At 42.9% G+C, this 20,193-nt stretch overlaps 1 protein-coding gene across 1 annotated transcript in view; it reads right to left on the reverse strand.

Annotated features, from left to right (window-relative positions):
- Positions 1–20,193, reverse strand: part of ACBD6 (acyl-CoA binding domain containing 6) — a 94,688-nt gene that overhangs the window by 63,164 nt on the left and 11,331 nt on the right. The window contains exon 4 of the mRNA XM_054384392.1: positions 1,491–1,573. Within this exon, the coding sequence (XP_054240367.1) occupies positions 1,491–1,573 (83 nt within the window). The remainder of the gene's footprint in view (positions 1–1,490; positions 1,574–20,193) is intronic.

Here is a 20,193-nt window from a genome sequence, read left to right on the forward strand (position 1 = left end):
CATGACAAGAAGGTTTAGACTAGTCAAGTAGTCAAGGCAACCAGAGCAAACTCTCTTCTTCAGTATATTTTGCCACATTTCATATCCAAGAAGGGGCATGGGCAGAACTGGGGATAGCTGAGACTCTGAAAGTATTGTAGGACTAAGAACAGCTCAGACTCAGCACCCAACATAGGGAGCACTGAATTGTTCTACTCCCAAAAGAAGAGCCTGAACAGGATTTAAACCACAAGGTCAAACTATGAGATCAAGGATGTTGGCTGAGACCTGCACTGACAGAGCAGGGAAGAAAAAGGAGCTTGTGGCTAGCAGAAGTGCTATTCTTCAAACCAAGGTCATACCTGACCACTTCTAGTCAAGGTCCATGGTTAAGTTAAAGATGTGTTGGCTCTCCATGTGAGGTGGAGAAGGCTGCTCCTGGCCAACTGTTCCATCTCACTCTAAAGTATATTGCAACACAGTGGGGAAGTGCCCACACTACTGCCAAGCACAGAACTGCCACCTTCTTTGCTTACACAGAACAGCCACATCAATTTCGCCCTGAGCTCCTCGCAAAGGGTTTTGGAGCCACCTGCTCAAGATTTAATTTTCATTAGTTTGTGACAAGAAGTCAAAGAAATGCTGTGTTAAAGAGCTTTAACGTTTTGTGAAAGTTCTCAAGAAGCTTGGGAGGCTGTGGGTAGATAAATCAGTATTTTTGTTTAATTTCCTGGGACTAAAAAGATGCAAGGCATTCAATAAAACAAATGGGATCACACAGACATAAATGAGTGACTGCAACATGACGGTAAACCTTGCTCCAAAATTTAGTCTTCTCTTACTGTTCATCTTCACTACAAATAGGATGCTGCATTCTGAAAGATCCTCCAGACAGTCATTTAGATATTGGAGTTAATATTATAGCCATGATTAGCAGTCTGGAACAGTAAACCCCAACCAAAGAAGAAAGCCCAGCTGTCCTTATTCAGTAGCTGATGTCGCTTACTACTTCCACCTTGACAGTTTTTAAATAGCAGCCACTCTAGTTCAGTAAATGTATTCCTGCTATGCTAGCTGCAGAAGCTAGCAAAAATTAATTTGATATAAGGTACAAACTCTTCCTGAAGGCAAACATTGTTCAGCATTAAAACCTTCACTGAACAATCTTTAATGAAAGCATTGGTAAAGAAATAACTGAAAAAGGTAGTGTCTGGACAGCTTTCTATTAAAAATATCCAATATTAGCTTTTTTTAGCCATATAACTGAAAAATGGGAAGCTTTGCCCTTCCCCCACAGTTTGTGCTAGGGAAAGGTTACTACCTGGCAGGGATACAGGCAGTTATTGATTTAAATGATTATGGACCTGAAAAGTTCTTTCCTGTCATTTATTATCCTGTTGTAGTTGCTACCACACTTGTGCAATATTAAAAGAAAAAAAAAAAAAGAAATGTTTAACAAAATGACATTAGAAAAATACTGGGTTTAACTGAAATCCAGCACAGATAATCACCTGATTGTTTCTTCTTGATACAATGAGCTGATGACTGGGCCTCCAAATGAAGTTTTGCTTTCCTTTGCCCTCTTCTCTGTCATCTGAAAGAAAAAGAAAGATTGGTCCAGCATCTTGGCTCTCATCTTGCTCTAGCCTGTGCCACCCCTCTGCCATCTCCCACCCCTTCCCCAGAGATGGGATCAGCCCTCTGGAAGCCTCATCTTCGTGGCAGGTGCTGCCCCATGACCCTACTCCATCCCAAACTGCTGGATGGATCTCTTACAAACCAGATCAATGCTCCTCTGAAGGAAGCCCTGAAGGATCACCCAAAACATAGGCTTGGCAGCTTCATTGTCCTGCTTGCAACGAGCTGAAGCATTGCCTGAACAGCACTCCCAGCTGTGGCCCCTCAGGACCCAAAAGCTGAGCCTCTGTGAGGTAGCATAATGTTACGTTACTAGGCTGCAAAGCTTGCCTTTATAAATCTATTTAATATAGATTTAAAATTAAATTTTATAATGGGCAGCATTTCCAAATGATTTACTCCCAGGAACTCGAGGATTCTGAATGATTCCCACTATAATAGAAAAGAACAATTAGAATAATGATTGATCGATCCAGAGCTTCAGGCCCACCTTTTCAAAGGAAACATCTTGCAGCTTGGGATCTTCAATTGGTTGACTTAACATCAAAACCAGACTTTCAGAGAGGGCTAAGTGCCTCCTGTCTGAAAGCCTGACTCAATTTTACAGGGTTCAGGGCACCAGAAACCCCCAACTGCACTAGGGTATCTAGTATCTCCTTTGCGTAAAGAGTCAAAATTGGTTTGCAATTTGTAGCAGTTAATTTCTTATAAACTCAGCCCATTAATTGCAACACTCTGCTGTCAGGGGACAGTTCTGTGCCTTTTTGTGATAAGAGATTATCACAGGCAGGGTGAATAAAACCAGAAGCAAAGGGAAAGCTGCCCCAACCTCTAGCAGTCTCTCAGGAGCTGCAATGCGTTACTGATTACACCAAAGAGTGGTGCTGCCTCATCAGAATTCTACCTAGAGAGATGTTGTTTTTTTTTTTTTAATAAAACATGCCTACATTTGTTTTCCCTCCTGTTCCTCAGGTTGCTTTTGTTTTATATCAATTTACTCATTCACAGAATCACAGAACAGTCTGGGCTGGAAGTGACCTCAAAGATCATCCAGCTCCAACCCCCCTGCCATGGGCAGGGACACCCCTCAACAGACCAGGCTGCTCAAGGCCTCATCCAACCTGGCCCTGAGCACCTCCAGGGAGAGGGCATCCATGACCTTCCTGGACAGTCTGCCCCAGTGTCCAACCACCTCCACTGCAATGAATCTCCTCCCAACCTCCACTTCAAATCTCAGCCCCCATAATGTATTTATCATTTAAGCCAACCAGTTCCAGCTCTATACCAGCCCCAAGCTGCAGTATTTGGGTTTGCAGACATCACAGACACTCTTCTTTATAAGAAAAAACAGAAAGGAAATTTGCTTTGAAAACTCTTCTATGGCAAGCAGGCTTTCTTTAATTTAAAGTAAAAGATGACACAAAATTCTCCTTTCCTGAAGGCAAAGGTCTTCAGAGTCTTTACAGTGCAATGCCCCTCTTAAAAATTATTTAGCTGAGAACCTTACCATCCATCAATTATTTCTACACCACTTATAAAGAAAATTAATTTCAGATCATCTGCTAGTACATACAGGAATTATTTCTATGAAAGGAAGCTATACTCACAACCAGCCTGTCTTCTTGGATACTGAGGGACAGTGGTCATTCCACCAGGATCAGAAACTACAGGAAATTTTTCATCTATATTCTTTCCTCTCTTCCAAAGGTTTGCCAAGGTGTTGCTTTTATTTATTTTTTCAAAGTCACAAACAACACTTGAGAAAATAAAAAAATATATTTCATCTTTCTAGAGGCAGAAATTGTAGAATAGGTTTGTTGGATTAAGTTCACCTTCTCTGCACAACCAATGCATTGGGACACTCAGCGATACAGGCTTTCCCAAAAACTTCTCTGGCTCTTAATCCATACACAGGTTGCTTTGTTCAAGGAGCTTTTCTCTCATCTCTTCCATGCAGAAACAGGTAACTCCATATTCAGTTGATGAATGTTGAACCAAACTTACTTCATCACAGACTGCAGTATGTTGAACAAGTTTATGAAGAATGTAAGAATGGTTCTCTATCACACCCCTGTTTCTGGGTGCTGTTGTAGTCCTAGTAACCCCTGATAATGGGGTCCCATTGGGCGATGAACGTACAAACCCCACTACTGCTCTAGCAACACAGTTCCACAAATGCAAGGGACAAAGAATCTCTGAAGTCCTCTCAGTAGTCCTTTATTACTGCATTGTAGAATCCCCAGCATTACAGAGTCTTAGAGTCCCATTTACAGAAGTCCCAGAAGCCCTTAACAGAAGAAGCAGCTAACAGAAGTCCCTAACCAAACATCAATTGCCCAAAGTACCTGATTTTTAATATACTTCCTTTATCTCTCACATTGACCCATCTAACCAGTAGGATCCAGTCATGTGTATAAACTCAAGCATGCTCCAATCAAAGGTGCCAAGGAGTAAGGAGGCTGGTTTCAGCAGGAATGTTTTCCTTAGGAATGCTGTTTTGTTCTTTGCAGCGTCTGACTCACTGGCTAGAGAATCATGCACTGGGCATGCGACCCAGCAGCTGCCCTTGTTTGCAACAGTTATCCTCCCAGGATTTAAAGCCCTGAAAGACAGTGTCGTGGCTCCACCACTCATCACCACTGGATTTCCCAAGGGGAATCTGCCAAGGCTATAAGGAACATTTCTTTCCAAAAATATTAACTCTGCCTCAGTGCAGATACAAACTGGTTTCTTTTCAGCCTCTCTTGACAACTTGCCTACACCATACCATGAGCTCATCTGCCCAATTCCAAAAGCTGTACTTCCCAGCCTGCCAGGGGCTCACACACAACATCTGAGCAGGACAGACCAAACTGGGCAATGACAGATGTGGGACAAAGCAGTTGATCCTTCCAAACCACGTCACAGATACTGCACTAACAGGAACCAGTGTTTTTATTTGTTGTTCACAAAAGCTGAGAAACATGCAGGTGCACTTTCCTTCTCAAATCTTGACATTTCTACAGCAGAAAAGGGCTTTCAGGGCCGGAAAGATAAAGGAAATGCTAAATATACAGAGATAGCCATTGAGTTTAAAGTCGTATTAGCTTGTAAACCACAATGAAACTAAAACCTGATGCTGCACACTCTCTCTCCTCCGTTAAAAAAGACACTAATAATTAACTACATGGCTCAATTAAGCCAGCTCAATTTCTTTCACTGTTGGCAGCACTGTCCAAAAGCACTGCAGATACACATGTAACTAATGATAGTTAAGAATTAACATGATCCCAGGCTCCCATAATTTGCAACCTGGATCCAAGAGAGATGACAGCAGCATTATCTGCAGTCAGGATCATGTAAGAGATGCTGTAGGGAAGGCAAACTTATGATGGGCTCCATGAGCATGAGGGGGTTGCCCTCAGACTCCTAGTTAAAAAACAGTGGGAATAAAGGGGAATTTATGATGGTATGGGAAGAAACCTTGAAGGACTGCACTTGAGTGCCGAAGCACTAGTAGCATATAGGGGATCTGAGAAGAGGTCACAAAATATAAGAGATGCCCCTCACTACAAGAAAGACATTGAGTTGCTGGAGCATATCCAGGTATCAAAGCTGGTGAAGGGTCTAGAAAACAGACCTTATGAGGGATGGCTGAGGGAACTGGGATTTTTTTTTTTAATGGAGAAAAGGAGGCTGAGGGGAGACCTCGTTGCTCTCTACAACTCCCTGAAAAAAAGGTGAGGTGGGGTTGGTCTCTTCTCCCTACTATCAGGTGACAGCACAAGAGGAAATGGCCTGAAATTGTGCCGGGGAGGTTTAGGTTGGGTATTAGCAAAAAATTCTTTTACAGAAAGAGTGGTCAGGCACTGGAATAAGCTGCCCAGGGTGGTGATGGAGTCACCATCCCTAGAGGCGTTCAAGAAATGTGTGAACATGGCACTTGGGGACTTGGTTTAATGGCTATGGTGGTGTTGGGTTGGTGGTTGGACTTGATGATCATGGAGGTCTTTTCCAAATGAAACAATTCTGTGATTAAGATGCACTGGAATTTCTCATGTTTTCCCCTAGCTTGCCCTTTGATTCCTTGTTGCTTATGTAAAATGAAGGCTGCTATCAAAGTCACCATTACTCTAGACAGCTACCTTGGGTCTGCGATCTGGTTTACCCAGGCTAGTATAAACACAGGCAAGTGTGCTTCACTATGCAGCACATGGAGTCATTAAGAAATCTTCTCAATTCCCCTGACTCCTGATGTGCTCAGGACTGGCACATGGAACTCCACTAAGCCCAGAGCCATCCTTCTCGAATGTCACCAGGACTGCCAGAAGAAAAGCCACACTCCTCCTGGAACAGACAGCGGAGCATCCCGATCCCTGCCTCGGCGCAGTGTATTTGTCAATAAAAGACTGGCTCGATCGGAGGTACAATTGCATCTCGACTGGCTGTCACTGACAATGCTGCTCCAGACAGCCTCTGAGCCTGACAACCACTTTCTGAACTGAATGGAAAGACGGGGACTAATATTTGCTAACATCATTAATTCATTTTTTTCCCCACTCCCCCTTCTTCCTTTATCCACGATGTCAAGATGTATACCTTTAAATTGTTGTCAGCCATAAAGCAGACGTCGTGTCCCAGTTCAGAGGTTAACATACAATGACAGACACATTAAAAAACCCTGTCCAATGCCTCACTGACAATTTCAGCTCCATCTTCTCTTCAACAAGACAGTAGCTCAAACTCACTTATAAGCTTTAACAACATTAAAGTCTAATCACGATTGAAAAATAAAGGAGAAAGAGAGGACAGTTTTATCATACTAAGCATTATGGAAATAGCAAACAATTAGAGACAAACATTCTCTCTGTGAGGGTTTTGAGTTCACCTTCTATTTTGGTCTTAAGTCTTCCATGCTCACATCATGATCCATTTATCTTTTGCATTTTTGAATGAAAATTATCATCCAAGAGGAAGATTGGTAGTTTCCTGTCAGGGATTGGTTTGGTATTCCTGAAGACAGGACTGGGATTTATTATTTTTCAAGTCTGAGCCCGAGGTTTGTTCCAACTGACAGAAATCAGACTACAACACATGTAACAAGACAGCCCTTCCAAGGGCTCTTCTGATGACTCACTTCAAACTCACGTGCCAGAAGTTGTCATAGAGATGCAAGTGAGTTCACTAATCACCACTGGTGATTAACTGGTTGTGTCGGTGTGAGCTGAAATTCCCCCCCCACCGACAATAACCAGGCTAGCCCAGTCTGGAAGCAAATGAAAAGCTGTATTTACAAGCAAAGTCTAAAATCTACAATGAAATGCAATGAATATGTACAAATATACAAAATTCACAACATTCACAAATATATACAATCAACAGAAAAAGCACAATCGATCTCCCTTTGCTTCCCCCCAAGGGGATCCTCCCAAAGGGGCCTCTCTCTCCCAGGAGCTTCCCCCCAGGCCCCCCTGGACAGAGAAGCAGAGTTAGTTAAGCAGAAAGTTGTTAACTTAGCTGCCAAGGTCAGTACGTGTTATCTTCAGCCAGAAGAGAAGAAGAAACAGCAGCCAGACAGCCCAGCAACTGCCGAACGCAGAATGTGCAGAATGCCTACTTTGTTTTGGGTAATAGTTCTTAAACATTTCTATCTATCCAATGGAAGTGTTTAGAACAATCGTTATTTTGCTTTCTTACACCCAATAGTGACTTATTTACATTCTTTCACTTTCTCTGTTCTGAACTTTGCAAGGAAAAATTAAAAAGATAGTTTCAAACCATCACACTGGTACTGAATGGTACACAGCTATTACGTATGTTGGACATTGGAATCATGAAGCCCATAGAAGGTATAGACAAGTCCTACAAAGATACTACAAAACAGCAGAAGCAGCACAAGTTTCAGTAAAGCTTTTAGCACCCCCAGCCATAACTTGGAGTTAACAGAAGAGCTGTAACCTAGGCGCAGATTACATATGGACCATTCCAGTTGCATCCAGAGTGGAATGCTAACTCTGGCTAGTTTTTGCATGTCTAGACACACAGCACACCCAGGAGGAACAGCTGTTTGGCAAAGCACATAGCTGTGTTGCTCAGTAGATCTATCCTCCTCTCAGTTCCCTCACACCTCACTCAGGCTTTTCTCCACACCCAAACACTTTAAATAGCTCCACATAAACATATATATAAGAAAAAGAGAAAGCCGTCAGCAGAAAGGTTCATCTCATCAAAACACTTATCTTCAAAGTTACACTTAAACCACACAAAACTTAAGTTCTGCATCATCACAAATCTTGGAAACAGACAAAAGTGAGACAACTGAGAGCTATGCATCAGGATCTCACAGCCCACCCACCACAGTGCATGCAGAAGGTATCTCAGGTTATGTTCTGAGCCTACCTATCATATTACTTTTCTCATCCTCTGAGCCTGATGCACCTTGAATCAGAGAGTAACAGCTGTATCTGGCTTGATGGTATGGAAACAGGAAATGTTTCCACCAAAATTACTACCACCAAAACTTCTCAAGTGTTTCCGCAGCAGCAAACACAGCGTGGATTCCAATTTGCATTTGTTCTGCATAATTCACTTTTCTACAGCTCAATCCTTCTTCCAGCTGCAGGTGTCTGCATGGCACCCTCCCTGGCTGGCTTCCCAGTGCTGGGGACAGGGGCACACATCACCTTGCTCCGTATGGTTTGCAGAAAGGTGCACACAGAGCAGCAGAACAGTGAACGTCCTGTTTGACAGGAATGTGGCATCTTCAACAGCCACCAAAGCAACAACCACCACCTGTCTTGGCCTCGCGGGGTGCCTGTAGGGCTTTGGGGTGTGGCTGAGAGTCCCAAGCTACCAAGACTGGAAGAGCTGCAAGTGCTGGATGTTCAGAGAGGTCTGCTTGTAAGGGGGCAGGAGAAACCTGAGTTAAATCCCATCTCCTCAAACCACAATGGGAAAGTGATCAGCAGCTTCAGCCTTGGCTGCTGTGACAGTACAGATGATGCCCTGTAACCCCATCAGACTCATGCAGAGGTACAAGCAAACCCCTGAAGTGTGCTGATTGAATTGTAATTAAGCTGGTATAGTCTTGGGTGACAAATTTGACAGAAGCCACTTCACAGAGTTAACTCAGCAGTAAACCTCAAGCCTTGCTTTACTGGCCACCATGTTCCCTTAATGCTCTGGATTAACATTTCAGGACACAATTAGAGAGTGAAGATTATTAGGGATGCAACAAGAAAATATAAACCCTCCTAAAGTTTCAGTCACTTGCCCCCCTCCTCTCCCTCTGAGCCAGGGCCTGGCCATCCCCCTGGGAAGAGAACTTGGGCAGACACTAATTGTATTTGACAGCAGCAATTACATGCAAGGCTGGAGATTAGAAGCTCGTTAATTGTGTGTGCCATAATTGCTGCTGTCCTTTCCTTCACTAGTTAAGGCCAGTGCCAGGAGAGCTAAGGGGAGGAGGGTGCTCTCCACCCCAAATGCAGGTGGTCCAAAGATGAGAGCCCTTGGACAGGGAGGAGAGGTCTCCTCTCCCTCAGCACTGCGGGAGGCTCCTGACCCCATAACAATGCGGAAGGGTCGCCCTAATGAAGCATGAAATGAGGACAAACAATGCCCTCTTCCAAAGGTATTTTCCACCTGTATCCTTCTGACTCTTCAGATCAGCTGAACTTCATGCTACCCGCAGTGGGAGGGAAGGTAAACATTAACCCTTCAGAGGCAATGCTGCTAAAGGAAAAATGATTTCTCTAACAACATTTAAAATCCTCCCTTCCCCACTAAAATGTATGAGCTCAGCATTTCTCACCACTCTTTACAGAGCAGCAGGGACCAGTTACATCCAAACAGGATAAAAAACAGAGCCCAGCTGAGGGCAGCTTCCCTGTTAGACTGCTGCAAAGACACCTCTCCTGAAAGACTGCTTTACCCTCTGCACCAGCAGTATTAATGGCTGTCATAAACAGGCTATTTCAATATTCCTCTCTCAACAATCCTTCTTGGCTCCCAGCAGCAGCCCAGCCAGAGCCTGCACATGACTCAGCACCTGGAGCCTTTTCAAGAGACCACTGAGGATCTGCACAATTTGAGCAACCTGTCCTATTAAAAAAAAAAACCAACAACAAACCAAACAAAGAAGGCATTATGCTCTGCAGGATAACATAGGGTTGGGGGATTTAGCATTTTGGTTTACGTATTGCAGGGGTAGTTTGGTTAATATGCCATTAATAGCTACATTAAAAAAATAGTTCTCTGGTTCCTTTAAGCCTCATTGCAGAATTTCCCCTTTGAAAAAACACAAATCTAAGACAAGGAAAATATTTTCTAGACTACATTTAAAAAAAAAAATACAAACACACACACTATAATTAATGTCATAGTTAAAGAGTGCTGTGATCTAAAACAAGGCCTTGCAGATTACTCATTTAACCTACAACGAGTTAATTAACAGCTGCACCATAATCACAGTTGGAAATTAGTAGTAAAGGCAGCCAGGGGAAGGGAAATAAAACGTAAAATGCTTAACATAATTTGGAGCTAGTTTTATGTTTGCTGGTAGCTGTGATTTCATGACTTACTGTGTATGTTTCAACAAATGCATGGAATGAAATAACATCCTTCATCAAAAGCCTAATGCAGTGTCTTCCAACAGCTCTTGATTTGTGAAGCTTTTTTTTTTTTTAATAGGAACACAGATATGGAGGTGGCAAACACAAGAGTAACAATAGACTCTCCTTCCCACATCTCCTTGTCGTGGACACTGTAGTACTTTGCAGACTACCAGTGTCTGCAGAGCAAAGGGTGAAGGCAGTGGCCTGTTTGCACCCTTCCTGCGTGTGGCAGCTTGCAGAAATCAGGAGCTTTCACAAGGGGAACACTGAGCACTGCATTGTCAGTCCTAGAAGCAATCAATCACTTCTGTCACATCACCCATACGAAAATCCACAAACGCCCAGGCAGAGGGAACCCAGCTATAGACACAAGCACAACCCTGTGCTGCAATTCCTGGGTGTTGTCAATGTTAAACAAGACATTCATTTATATAGATTGACACAGACATCTGTAGAACCATATTCCAAGCCATACTGGAAATACAGAAAGGCTACACAGTTTGTGATAAGAACATGAAGCTGGAAAGCTGAAGGCAACCCTAACTTCTGAGAAATAAAGGAAGGTCATCAGCCTGCACCCCTATCCTGCCTGTTGACATATTCATCCTCCATTTGCTGGAGAGGCATTGGGCAGACACATCACAGCAGCTGCAGATGCAAATTTCCCCATTCCCAAAAGGAAGCAGCTCCAGGGCTGCCTGACCAGCACCAATGAAACTGGTTTCCTCCAACAGATCTGAGTTGTGAAGGCAGGACCACAGCTCCAGACACAATAAGCCCCTGGGAAGCAGATACCACAGCACATTCCATTACACAAGGCACAGCCCAGTGCATAGAAAGCCCAGCATGGATTGTGTCCCCACTGGAGAAGGGACACAAGCATGTTCTGTAGCTGGGCAATGAGTACTGCTGAGGATTCTAATTGGACTCCAGAAGAAAATGTTTCACCATGAGAACAATGAGACATTGGAATCATCTCCCAAGGGAAGCAGTGGATTCCCCTGCATTCGTCAGTTTGAGATTCAGCTTGACAGGCGCTGGGCCATCTCATTTCAACTACACTATCGCCTAGAAAGGTTGGACCAGATGATCCTTGGGGTTCCTTCCAACCTGGCATTCTGTGATTATGACCTCTGCTGACAGAGAAATAGCAAATTAAGAGATCTTCACTGGTCCCTGTCCCCACAGACTCAGGCAAAGGAAGGATGGGAGTATCCCATCAGGAACAGAAGGTTTCTGAAGTTGTGGTGTAACACTCAACCAGACGGATGCAGCAGGATCTGGAGGCAGCTGACTGCTGAACAGCCTTCAGTGCTGCGCACTGATGCTGTGTCTGAGCCTTTCTGTGCCTTCCTGTGGGTTAGTTCAGCTCAAAATACTTCTAGGATGCTCTAGAGATTTCAAGAGTGCCCTGTTTTCTTACAATAGGAGTAATTGGGTATGACAGTACTAGACAATACTGCTCTTTTAAAGGGTAACTCGTTTTCCACTCTAAGACACAAACAGCATTTAGGAGGCATTAAACAATGTGCTAGCTGACATCCAAACAAAATTTTAATCTCCAGTAATGACACTCAATACCTCCTTGATACTTGATGCAAAGAGCAAGCTGAACAGAACTACTTAACCTTTTTCTAAGAGGAAAAGCTGTATTTTCACTAAAGAAACAGCTTAATGATGCTGTAGCTTATGTTATACACAAACCAATTATAGCTCTTTTCTCGTATCCAAAAGTGTCTGCTATTTTTAATTAACATATTTGCTCTTAAATCAGCCTCTCCATAGCTATGGGAAGCAGCAGGGTACACTGACTCTTCCTGTGCCTGAATACCATCAAGTAAATTTCTACAACTCCCCACCTAAAAATCAAGGCATTACATACTCCACAGCAAAATAAACTCAGCATTTCTACTCAAGTTCCCAAATTGTTTTTATCAGCCTCTGGCACAGCAAGTTGAAGGTTTTGCAACAGCTTCAATTACTTTGAAAAAATGTGATTTTTTTTAAATGAGAGGTCGCACCCTTCCCCGTTTAAAACGGTCAAGCTGCTTGCACAGCTTAGTGAGATGCTGGCCAAAGCAGGAGCAAGTGTTTGACAAGAGGCTACCACAAGCTCCAAATGAGCTGCAAAACAATTCAAAATCCATCTCATGCCACAAGCAGAGGAGACTTGTCCCTGCACCTCCCACCCCCATTTACCACCTCACTTTGCTCTCCAGGGTGACATTCATTCAGGCTATTCTAGGCTTCTGGGCACCCCAGGAAAATATTGGGTTCTACAGATGTCAAGGAGGCTCCCCACTGCTTGGAAAGTGACGTGGCCATCAGGAAGCTGCTGAGCAGAGAAAGCACCTCTTACCTTCCTGGTCCTCCACATCTTCCCTTGCAACTTCCTATTTGGTTTTCCTCTGCTTCTAAATGTCCTGCTACGTCAGGCTTACCTTCAGGCTGCTCTGCTTTCTGCCTCAAGCTCCTGTTTGTGTCTCACTGCCGACTTATTCCCTCTGTCGCTGCAGTCCTGAGAGCATCCTGCTCAGTTCAACACCTTTCCTTGATGCTGTAACCTCCCCAGAACCCAGTTTTGTAGTGTTGCCCAGTGCTATCAAAAGCTTCATTTCCCAACCTGTTTCAGGCAGAGGAATTTCAGCACACAGATGAAACTTTCAGGTGGGTTTTGATTGCTGCTCGAGTCACTTCTCATACCACAACACTGCTCTTTCCTACTTGCAGCCTCACACAGCTGCTTCATAATAACAAGCTTTTCAACACTTTTGTTATCCACATTTTTGTTGCTGGGAAGAAGCAGCATTGCTGCCAAAATCTGCAACAAATGAAAACTGCACATGGCATTTAAAGCCCTCCCTTGCCTTGCCAGAAACTGCCACCTCAAGACAGAAATGGCAGAGGGCAACACTTGGTTGCATCTCAGTCACTTTAATTTATGCTCTGATATCTTAAACTCAGACTTGCCTTCTCTAAGTCAAGATCTTGGGACGCCCTGGAACTGTCAGTACCTATCCATTTTTGGTCAACTCAGCCACAATAGCAACAACCTTCATCAGAGGGACTGGCAGCAATTTAAACCTGATCTAGTGGTCCTTCTGATACAGAGATGCTTTCTCAGCTAGGACAGCACTTGCTCAAGTGAAGTTTGCAGATCCCAGAGCTCAGCGATGTTCTGTACCTCCAGTCCCAGAGCTGCAGGACCACAGAACAACTGCGTGCCACGGAATTGCTACCTGTGTGCTAGAGATATACAGCAAAGCCTGTTGTTTCTGGACATCTACTAAGGGGGAAGGAAAAAGGCAACTACTAAAGACTGTGTGAAAAAGGCAACTATTAGGGACTGCAGCAAGGAAAGTACCTTGCCTCAACTCTTGCCATCTTGTCATCACTGAAAGCCAGTAGTTTGATATATATACATACATTTATTTGATTTTTATTTCCTCCAGTTGCCTCTGGTATATCTGGCTAGCACACAGTACTTAATCCACCAGTAAGTCAGGAATCATGACGCTGAGATGCCACACGCATTGTTATGCTGCAGCAGCACACTCAGCATCCGCAAGGCACAGCTACATCTGAAATTATTCTTTCATCTGAATACATTCCAGACAAAACAAGATGCTTTTCTGAATTAGTGCAAGATGATGAAAGTTAATTCACCAACATATTCAAAAAGAAAAATATTTTGTCTTTGCTCAACTGTTCAACCAAAATAACTGCTTAGGTAGCAAAAAAAAAAAAAATATGAGGCACTCCAATTTCTTGCTTGCAATTCCAGAAAACAACTATTGTTACACTCAAGTCGCTGCAAGAGAATATATTATGCTGCCCATAGCATGCTAACAACATAGTGCACCAGGAGTGCTGGAAAAACAGAGGCTAACATGATTACAAGTAGAAGTTAACCCTTGCAGGGCTAGTAAGATTGCATATTTAACACAGAGTCCATTTTCAGCAAGACCAGACAGCTTAAAAAGAGGGAGAGAGAAGAGGTATAAATTCTTATGATGACAATTCTTTACTCTGAAGAAGCTTAGGAAGGTAGAAACATGAGCAACCTCTGTACAGGATTCCAGTGCAGCTTTCCCTACAGGACTGTTTGCATTGCTGGTTTGCTTTCTAAACTTCAACCTTTCTAAAATAGAGGCTAGCAGCTTGGCACCGTTGTATTTCAATCAATCGCTTGAGTGAGGATTGCGATGTCATAAATAAAAGGAGCCGAGCCCATAAATTTCTGCAGAGATGTAAAATCAAAGAGAACAATCCAACAGGCTCCCAGGGGGTGGGAGGCTGACACATATTCCAGCTGTTTATATTTCTACTATGAGACACTTGGTTCTTTTTAACTTTTTCAGTTCTGCATAGCTTTGCCAGAACCACAATCCCCCCAAAATGAAAAGCTCACTCTGGATCTGGCATTTTGTTTTGTGCTCTACAATAAAATGTGGTTGAAATAGAGAAAAAGCCCTATAATTTATAAAGCTTGTCCACAGGCAAAAATCTCAGACCACCACCACAGCTGACAGCCCTACCAGCCTAGCACCCCAATGAGTGTGCTTGCTAGAGCTCCTTGCTAGAACAAAGAAAGCATCCTCAGGACATCTCTGACAACTCCATCCTCAAGGCATGGGTTCATGGCAAGCAACTGCCAGCTCCCATCTATGCTGTCATCGTTACCATCAGGAGTTACATGTAGTCTTTTATTAATCTCCTCCTTCCCTGAAACAACAGCCAAGGGATGGGAGTATCATCTTCACAGCACTGAGTGAGGGCTTGTGCAGCCCATGAGTCTGTGCTGCTTTGAAAAGCAGTAAGCAGAAAGAGGAAACCAAATTTGATTTGCTGCTCAGAGCATAACAGCTCATACAACAAAGCAGGTCGGCAACGTGCTTGGTGTGCCAGAGTTGAGCTATCTTGCATGGAATAAAACTGATGAACAGCTCCATGTGAAAGACAAGGACAGAAAGGTAGCAAATAACCTATGGACAGCTTTGTTTATGAGCAGGACCTATATCAAATACTTAAAGCATCAGCACACTTTCCTTCTGAGAAGGTAAGGTGAAGCAAAGGATGCAGCATTACCCACCTTTATGGCAGAAGAACTGGGAAGTTCGATTCATGTTCTGTAGTGTGTTATTTTACTGTCTTGAACAACAGGAGCAAAAAACCAACCCTTTTTACTGCCTTACACAGCAGGAACATGAAAACACCCCCTTGCTAGTTAGAAAAATTGGTTTTGAAGGTAGGTTCCAAAAGCAAAACACTCAAGGCACAGCTAAGAAACTGTCATTTTCCTAAGCTTGGATAAAATAAGGTGGGTTACTCTGTACTCTTGCAGGCATGAGTAAACTGTACAGAAACTGGGAGCTGCACAGATTATTCCTTCCCACAGGAAGGCTGCATCTACCTGTAAGTCTACATGCATACTGTAAACTGTCCCTCACACAGCTAGCAAAAGGTAGCAGGGAATAAGAATCCCCCAGTGTGCTGAGATCTAAACCCCCTCAAGACATCCACCAAACTACCACATGTTCCAAGGTGATTCACAAAAAACCCCAATCTGCAGTTTGCTTAAGCCCAGAGAACACTGCAATCTTCTGAGTCTGGGTTGGATCAGTTTTTTGGTTTTGTTCTTAATTTCTAGTGCTTGAATTAAGGATATAAATAATATAATAAAGAGAAATACAATAAATACACTATAAATGCAGGCTTGTTGGTTTGTTTGGGGTTTTGAGGATATTTTTGTTGTTGGGGTTTTGTGTTTGGCTTTGTTTGTTTTTTAAAACATGAAATACATTAAGTGTGTGAACTAACACACAAGGATCTGGACAAACCCAGAAAGAAATGGGAGCAGTGGGGAGCAAAGACACTGGCAGCATTTGCTCACAGGAACCCAGGAGGCTCCTCTCCCCAGCGTGCTGCATTAGCACAGCACATGAAGGCAAGCTCTAAGAAGCACAACGATAATTCGATTAGTCCCCACTTTACACGATGCAATTAAATTGCTTTTATACTACAAAAGAAATAAAGTCACTATTTTCAAAGTTTTTGACCTTGCAGTATAGTGAGCCATAAATTGAGACATTCACCCAAACTAACTGCACAGCAGGCTTGTGAACAGACTGCTGCTGGGGACAGGCAGAGACCCAAACCACTCTTCTCCCTTCCTGCTCTTCCCATCCCCCTTGTAATCCTGCCCACCTTACTCTGCTGTTCTTTCCCAACCCAAATGGTGGCTGCTGGGACAGATTATCAAGGGAGACATCTGTTTGACTGACAGACAAAACAGGAACACATGATGGGTGCATTCATTTTGTTTACAGACCACATTTTTTCTAATAATTTCTTTGTTTGCAGAAATTCCATCTACTTACCAAGAAATCCACAGATTTCAGCCTGAAACCACAGTATGTTTTACCATTCACACTGTAATCCTTATAAACTGACCAAACAGAAAACCTGTAAACTACAAAAGAGTAAAGCTCTTTGCTCCAGACCTGGACAGGCCAGGTCTGTCATTGAGCAATGAATCCATTTGTTGGACAAAACGAAAATTCAGGTTTGGATTTCCAAATGCCCGTGTTAACATCACTGGACAGATAGTTTGTATTTGGGTCACTATAAAAATTTTAAGCTGCCTAGGAAATCTTACTTAAATACAAGAAGCTGATCAATTTTAATCAATGGTTACAATATTTCAGTCTCACCTGGTCTACCTTACAAAAGGCACACACTCAGCTCCTCTGAACAGCTGGAACTTCGTTCTCCTGCTTTTCACTCTATCCTTGAGTTGCAAATTCTCTTTTCCACATTTTAGTTTCAACTTCCTTGTTCCATTTAAACCATGAAAGATAAAGGTTATTTCAACAGTTAAGGAGGGGGGATGGAGCCCAGCCTTGAGCACAGGGTAGCTGGGCACCCACCTTGTCAAATATTGCCCCCTGCAGTACTGCTGCAAAAACACCCACTGGACAAATCCATTGACTTTAGTGTTGCAGGTTTTCCATCTTACTGGACTGCTCTGAGCCTGCAGCAGTAGTACATTTGGTATTTTATTTACTCTAAAGTTTGCTTTCTTTTTCATGAGATTGTCTACTCTCCAGGGATTCCCTCCCAGCTGGTGCTCCCACATCAACACAGCAGCAGAGGTAATTTACTCCTATGGAGTACTTGCTCCAGAGCTCAGAGAAATAAATCCTCCTCTTTTCAAACAAGGTACAGAACAATAATTAAAAAAAAAAAAAAAAAAAACAAACCCCAAAATAAAAACCAAACCCAAAACACAAACATAGCAAAACACAGGGAGCTTTCTCTGCTGTAAACATCAGCACTAGAATTTCAAACCTTTAAGAGCTTCAAAAGATGTTTGGTCAATATCTGCTTTCTTTGAACTCAAGCTCTCTTCCTGCTTCACCTTACAGACATCCCTCTGCTCTTCAGAGGCCTCATATGCAAATTTCCTTATTACACAGCAGAAATCTTCACTAAGGGAAGTCAAGCAATTTAAAATGCCAATTTATCTTTTTTAAATATAGAAACAGAAAATCATTAAGTCTCCCTATGAGTTTCAGCAGTCAAAGCAAATAGAAAGAAGGCCTCTAAGTGTTAGATGCCACTGAAGTTAGTAGCACTGACAAGCTGTTGAGGTTGGAACTGGTAAACATGCAATGTAAGAAATAAGAAAAGGAAATATTTAGAATCAAGAGATGCCAAAACTGCAATCAGCAAATGGAAGGCTAAAACTGATGAGCAAATCTGTATGCTTTTAAAAATTATTTATTTTCATTGTTTAAGCTGTGCCATGTAACTGTCTTATTACGATGAACAATCAATACCAGCTCCAAACCACTTCACTGCAGTGTCGTGTATACACCTTCACCCAAGTCTCTGGAGAAAGCTCAGCTGAAGAGATGGGTACAATGCTGCTAAGCAGAGGAGTTGCTGTCCTGTTCCTGCCTCTAGATAGTCAGTGCAGGCAGACACAAACCCCCATGGCCAAGCTGAGCTTTGAAAAATCTGGATGCTTAAAAGCCAATGATGATTTAGGATGTCAACTAACAGACATGTCAACTAACAGGGATGAGAACTTAGGAGTGTGTTGGGGAATGGAAATACAGCCACTGACTCAAAAACTGCAAGTCCTAGAAGTGCCCAACACGTACATGAGAAAAAAGTTACTGCATGAAGATGCAAGACCACAGCCTGTGAAGGTGAACCTCCCTGCATCACCAAACCCACTGCTGAGGCTGCCGGACAGCACCACGACAGTGGGTACCGCAGAGCCACCATGTGAGAGGGGTCAGACCACAGACAGGCAACAAGCTGCAGGTGGCTGGCAGGGAGAGCAGATGAACGTCACTGCCAACCTCACACATGCATCAGCAGAAGGTACTGAAAGCAGCGTGTCATTTGCTGCCAGTAAAGCAGGGAGACAACAGGTGAATGTCCGAGAAGTGAAGCAGCCAGGACACATAGACCTCTCCAAAGGAACCAAAGCCGTGAGAGGTGTTGACGGCACAAACCATTTCTGTTTGAGAAGACCGAAAGGAAAAGAATTGCTTCATAAATTATTCTCTGTTCTGGAGGACTCAAAGGACAGGTGATGTCTCTGAAATATGCAAATAGAGCTGAGCTGGTCCAAGCAATTACCTTTCCCCTGCCTGGAACTTCAGACTGAAAGGAATGACTCACGAAAAAGAAGAAGAAACAAAAGATGTGCTAAAAGGTAGAAGATGACAAAGGAAGATTGCATCAAGATAGAATGGAGACAAGCATGGAAAACATAATCCTAACCTCCTACTAACAGCTGTTCTTGGGAGAAGGAACAAAACACAATAAGACGCATGCCAACATAGGAAGACCTAACAGCATAGCATCCAGAAAAGCAATTGTGATTGTTGGTTCGAGACTTCTCCACTCAAACACAGTAAGGAGATTCCTGCAGCTTTGTGAATATAAAGATAATGGATCTCACCTTAATATCCTTTAAGTTAGTTGCTGTTATAAAGATTTTCTAGCAAATAAAGTAATGAAAATGCATGCAGTATGATCAGTTCTATCCAGGTTTTAGGCAAAGCTCTGGAAGAACATTAGGCATGACTATCAGAAAACTTGCTAGCACTGAGGGTAAATAATACACTAAACACACCAGAAATAGCCATGGAGATAAGCCAGTGGATGTGTCTCTACTGTCTAAAGTGGCACAGCAGCTTCACAGAGCACAGAACAGCTGTGCTGCTGCCTGTCTATGGTCAGTTGTCTCCAATACAGTGTAGGTACTCCAAACTCCACTCAGGATTAGGAAGCAGCAGGTCAGGTTTTGGCTGCTACTGCTTCTGAACACAAATTCAGGGTGCTTCTGCTGCATCAGAATGATTATACTTTGGGGTTTTTCTCCCCCCCATCTGAAACAAGCAAAGATTACTAAATGATAGCTGTTACAGGCTGATGTTGAAAATGGATTAATGTAGAAACTGCAAGGTCAATATGAAAAAAAAAGAATCAATGAAGAATCAGGAAAGAGGAATGAAGAAGTGGATCTATTTGGACTGTAGAAGAAATGTTGCATTTAGTTCCACTCTATTTATTAAGGAAAATATTGACACCCTGAAAGCTTGGGAAAAAAGAAACCTATGGCAAAGAAGGTGCTTCTCAGTTTTAAATTTTGTATATTTAGTACTAAAGGATCAAGACATTAAAACCCTTTTGCAAATACATGAAACAGGAGACTGAGGAGGATTTAGGGTAACACACAAGAACAACTTTAAGGGATGAGATGAACTGTTGAAGGGAAATATTGAGTAGGTAATATTGAGAAAGCTTTATAAAAGCAAAATTCATGAAGCTGCACAAATGAGGAATTCAACATCCTTGCACTGTAATTACTATTTATGGTTTATAATGAGCTGAAAGCTGAACTTTTCAAATGTGTACCAAGCACTTTATACTGCTTTTAACCAAACACGGGGAGTACTTC

Source organism: Indicator indicator, chromosome 10 (assembly GCF_027791375.1).
Source record: "Indicator indicator isolate 239-I01 chromosome 10, UM_Iind_1.1, whole genome shotgun sequence".
NCBI classification, from domain to species: domain Eukaryota; kingdom Metazoa; phylum Chordata; class Aves; order Piciformes; family Indicatoridae; genus Indicator; species Indicator indicator.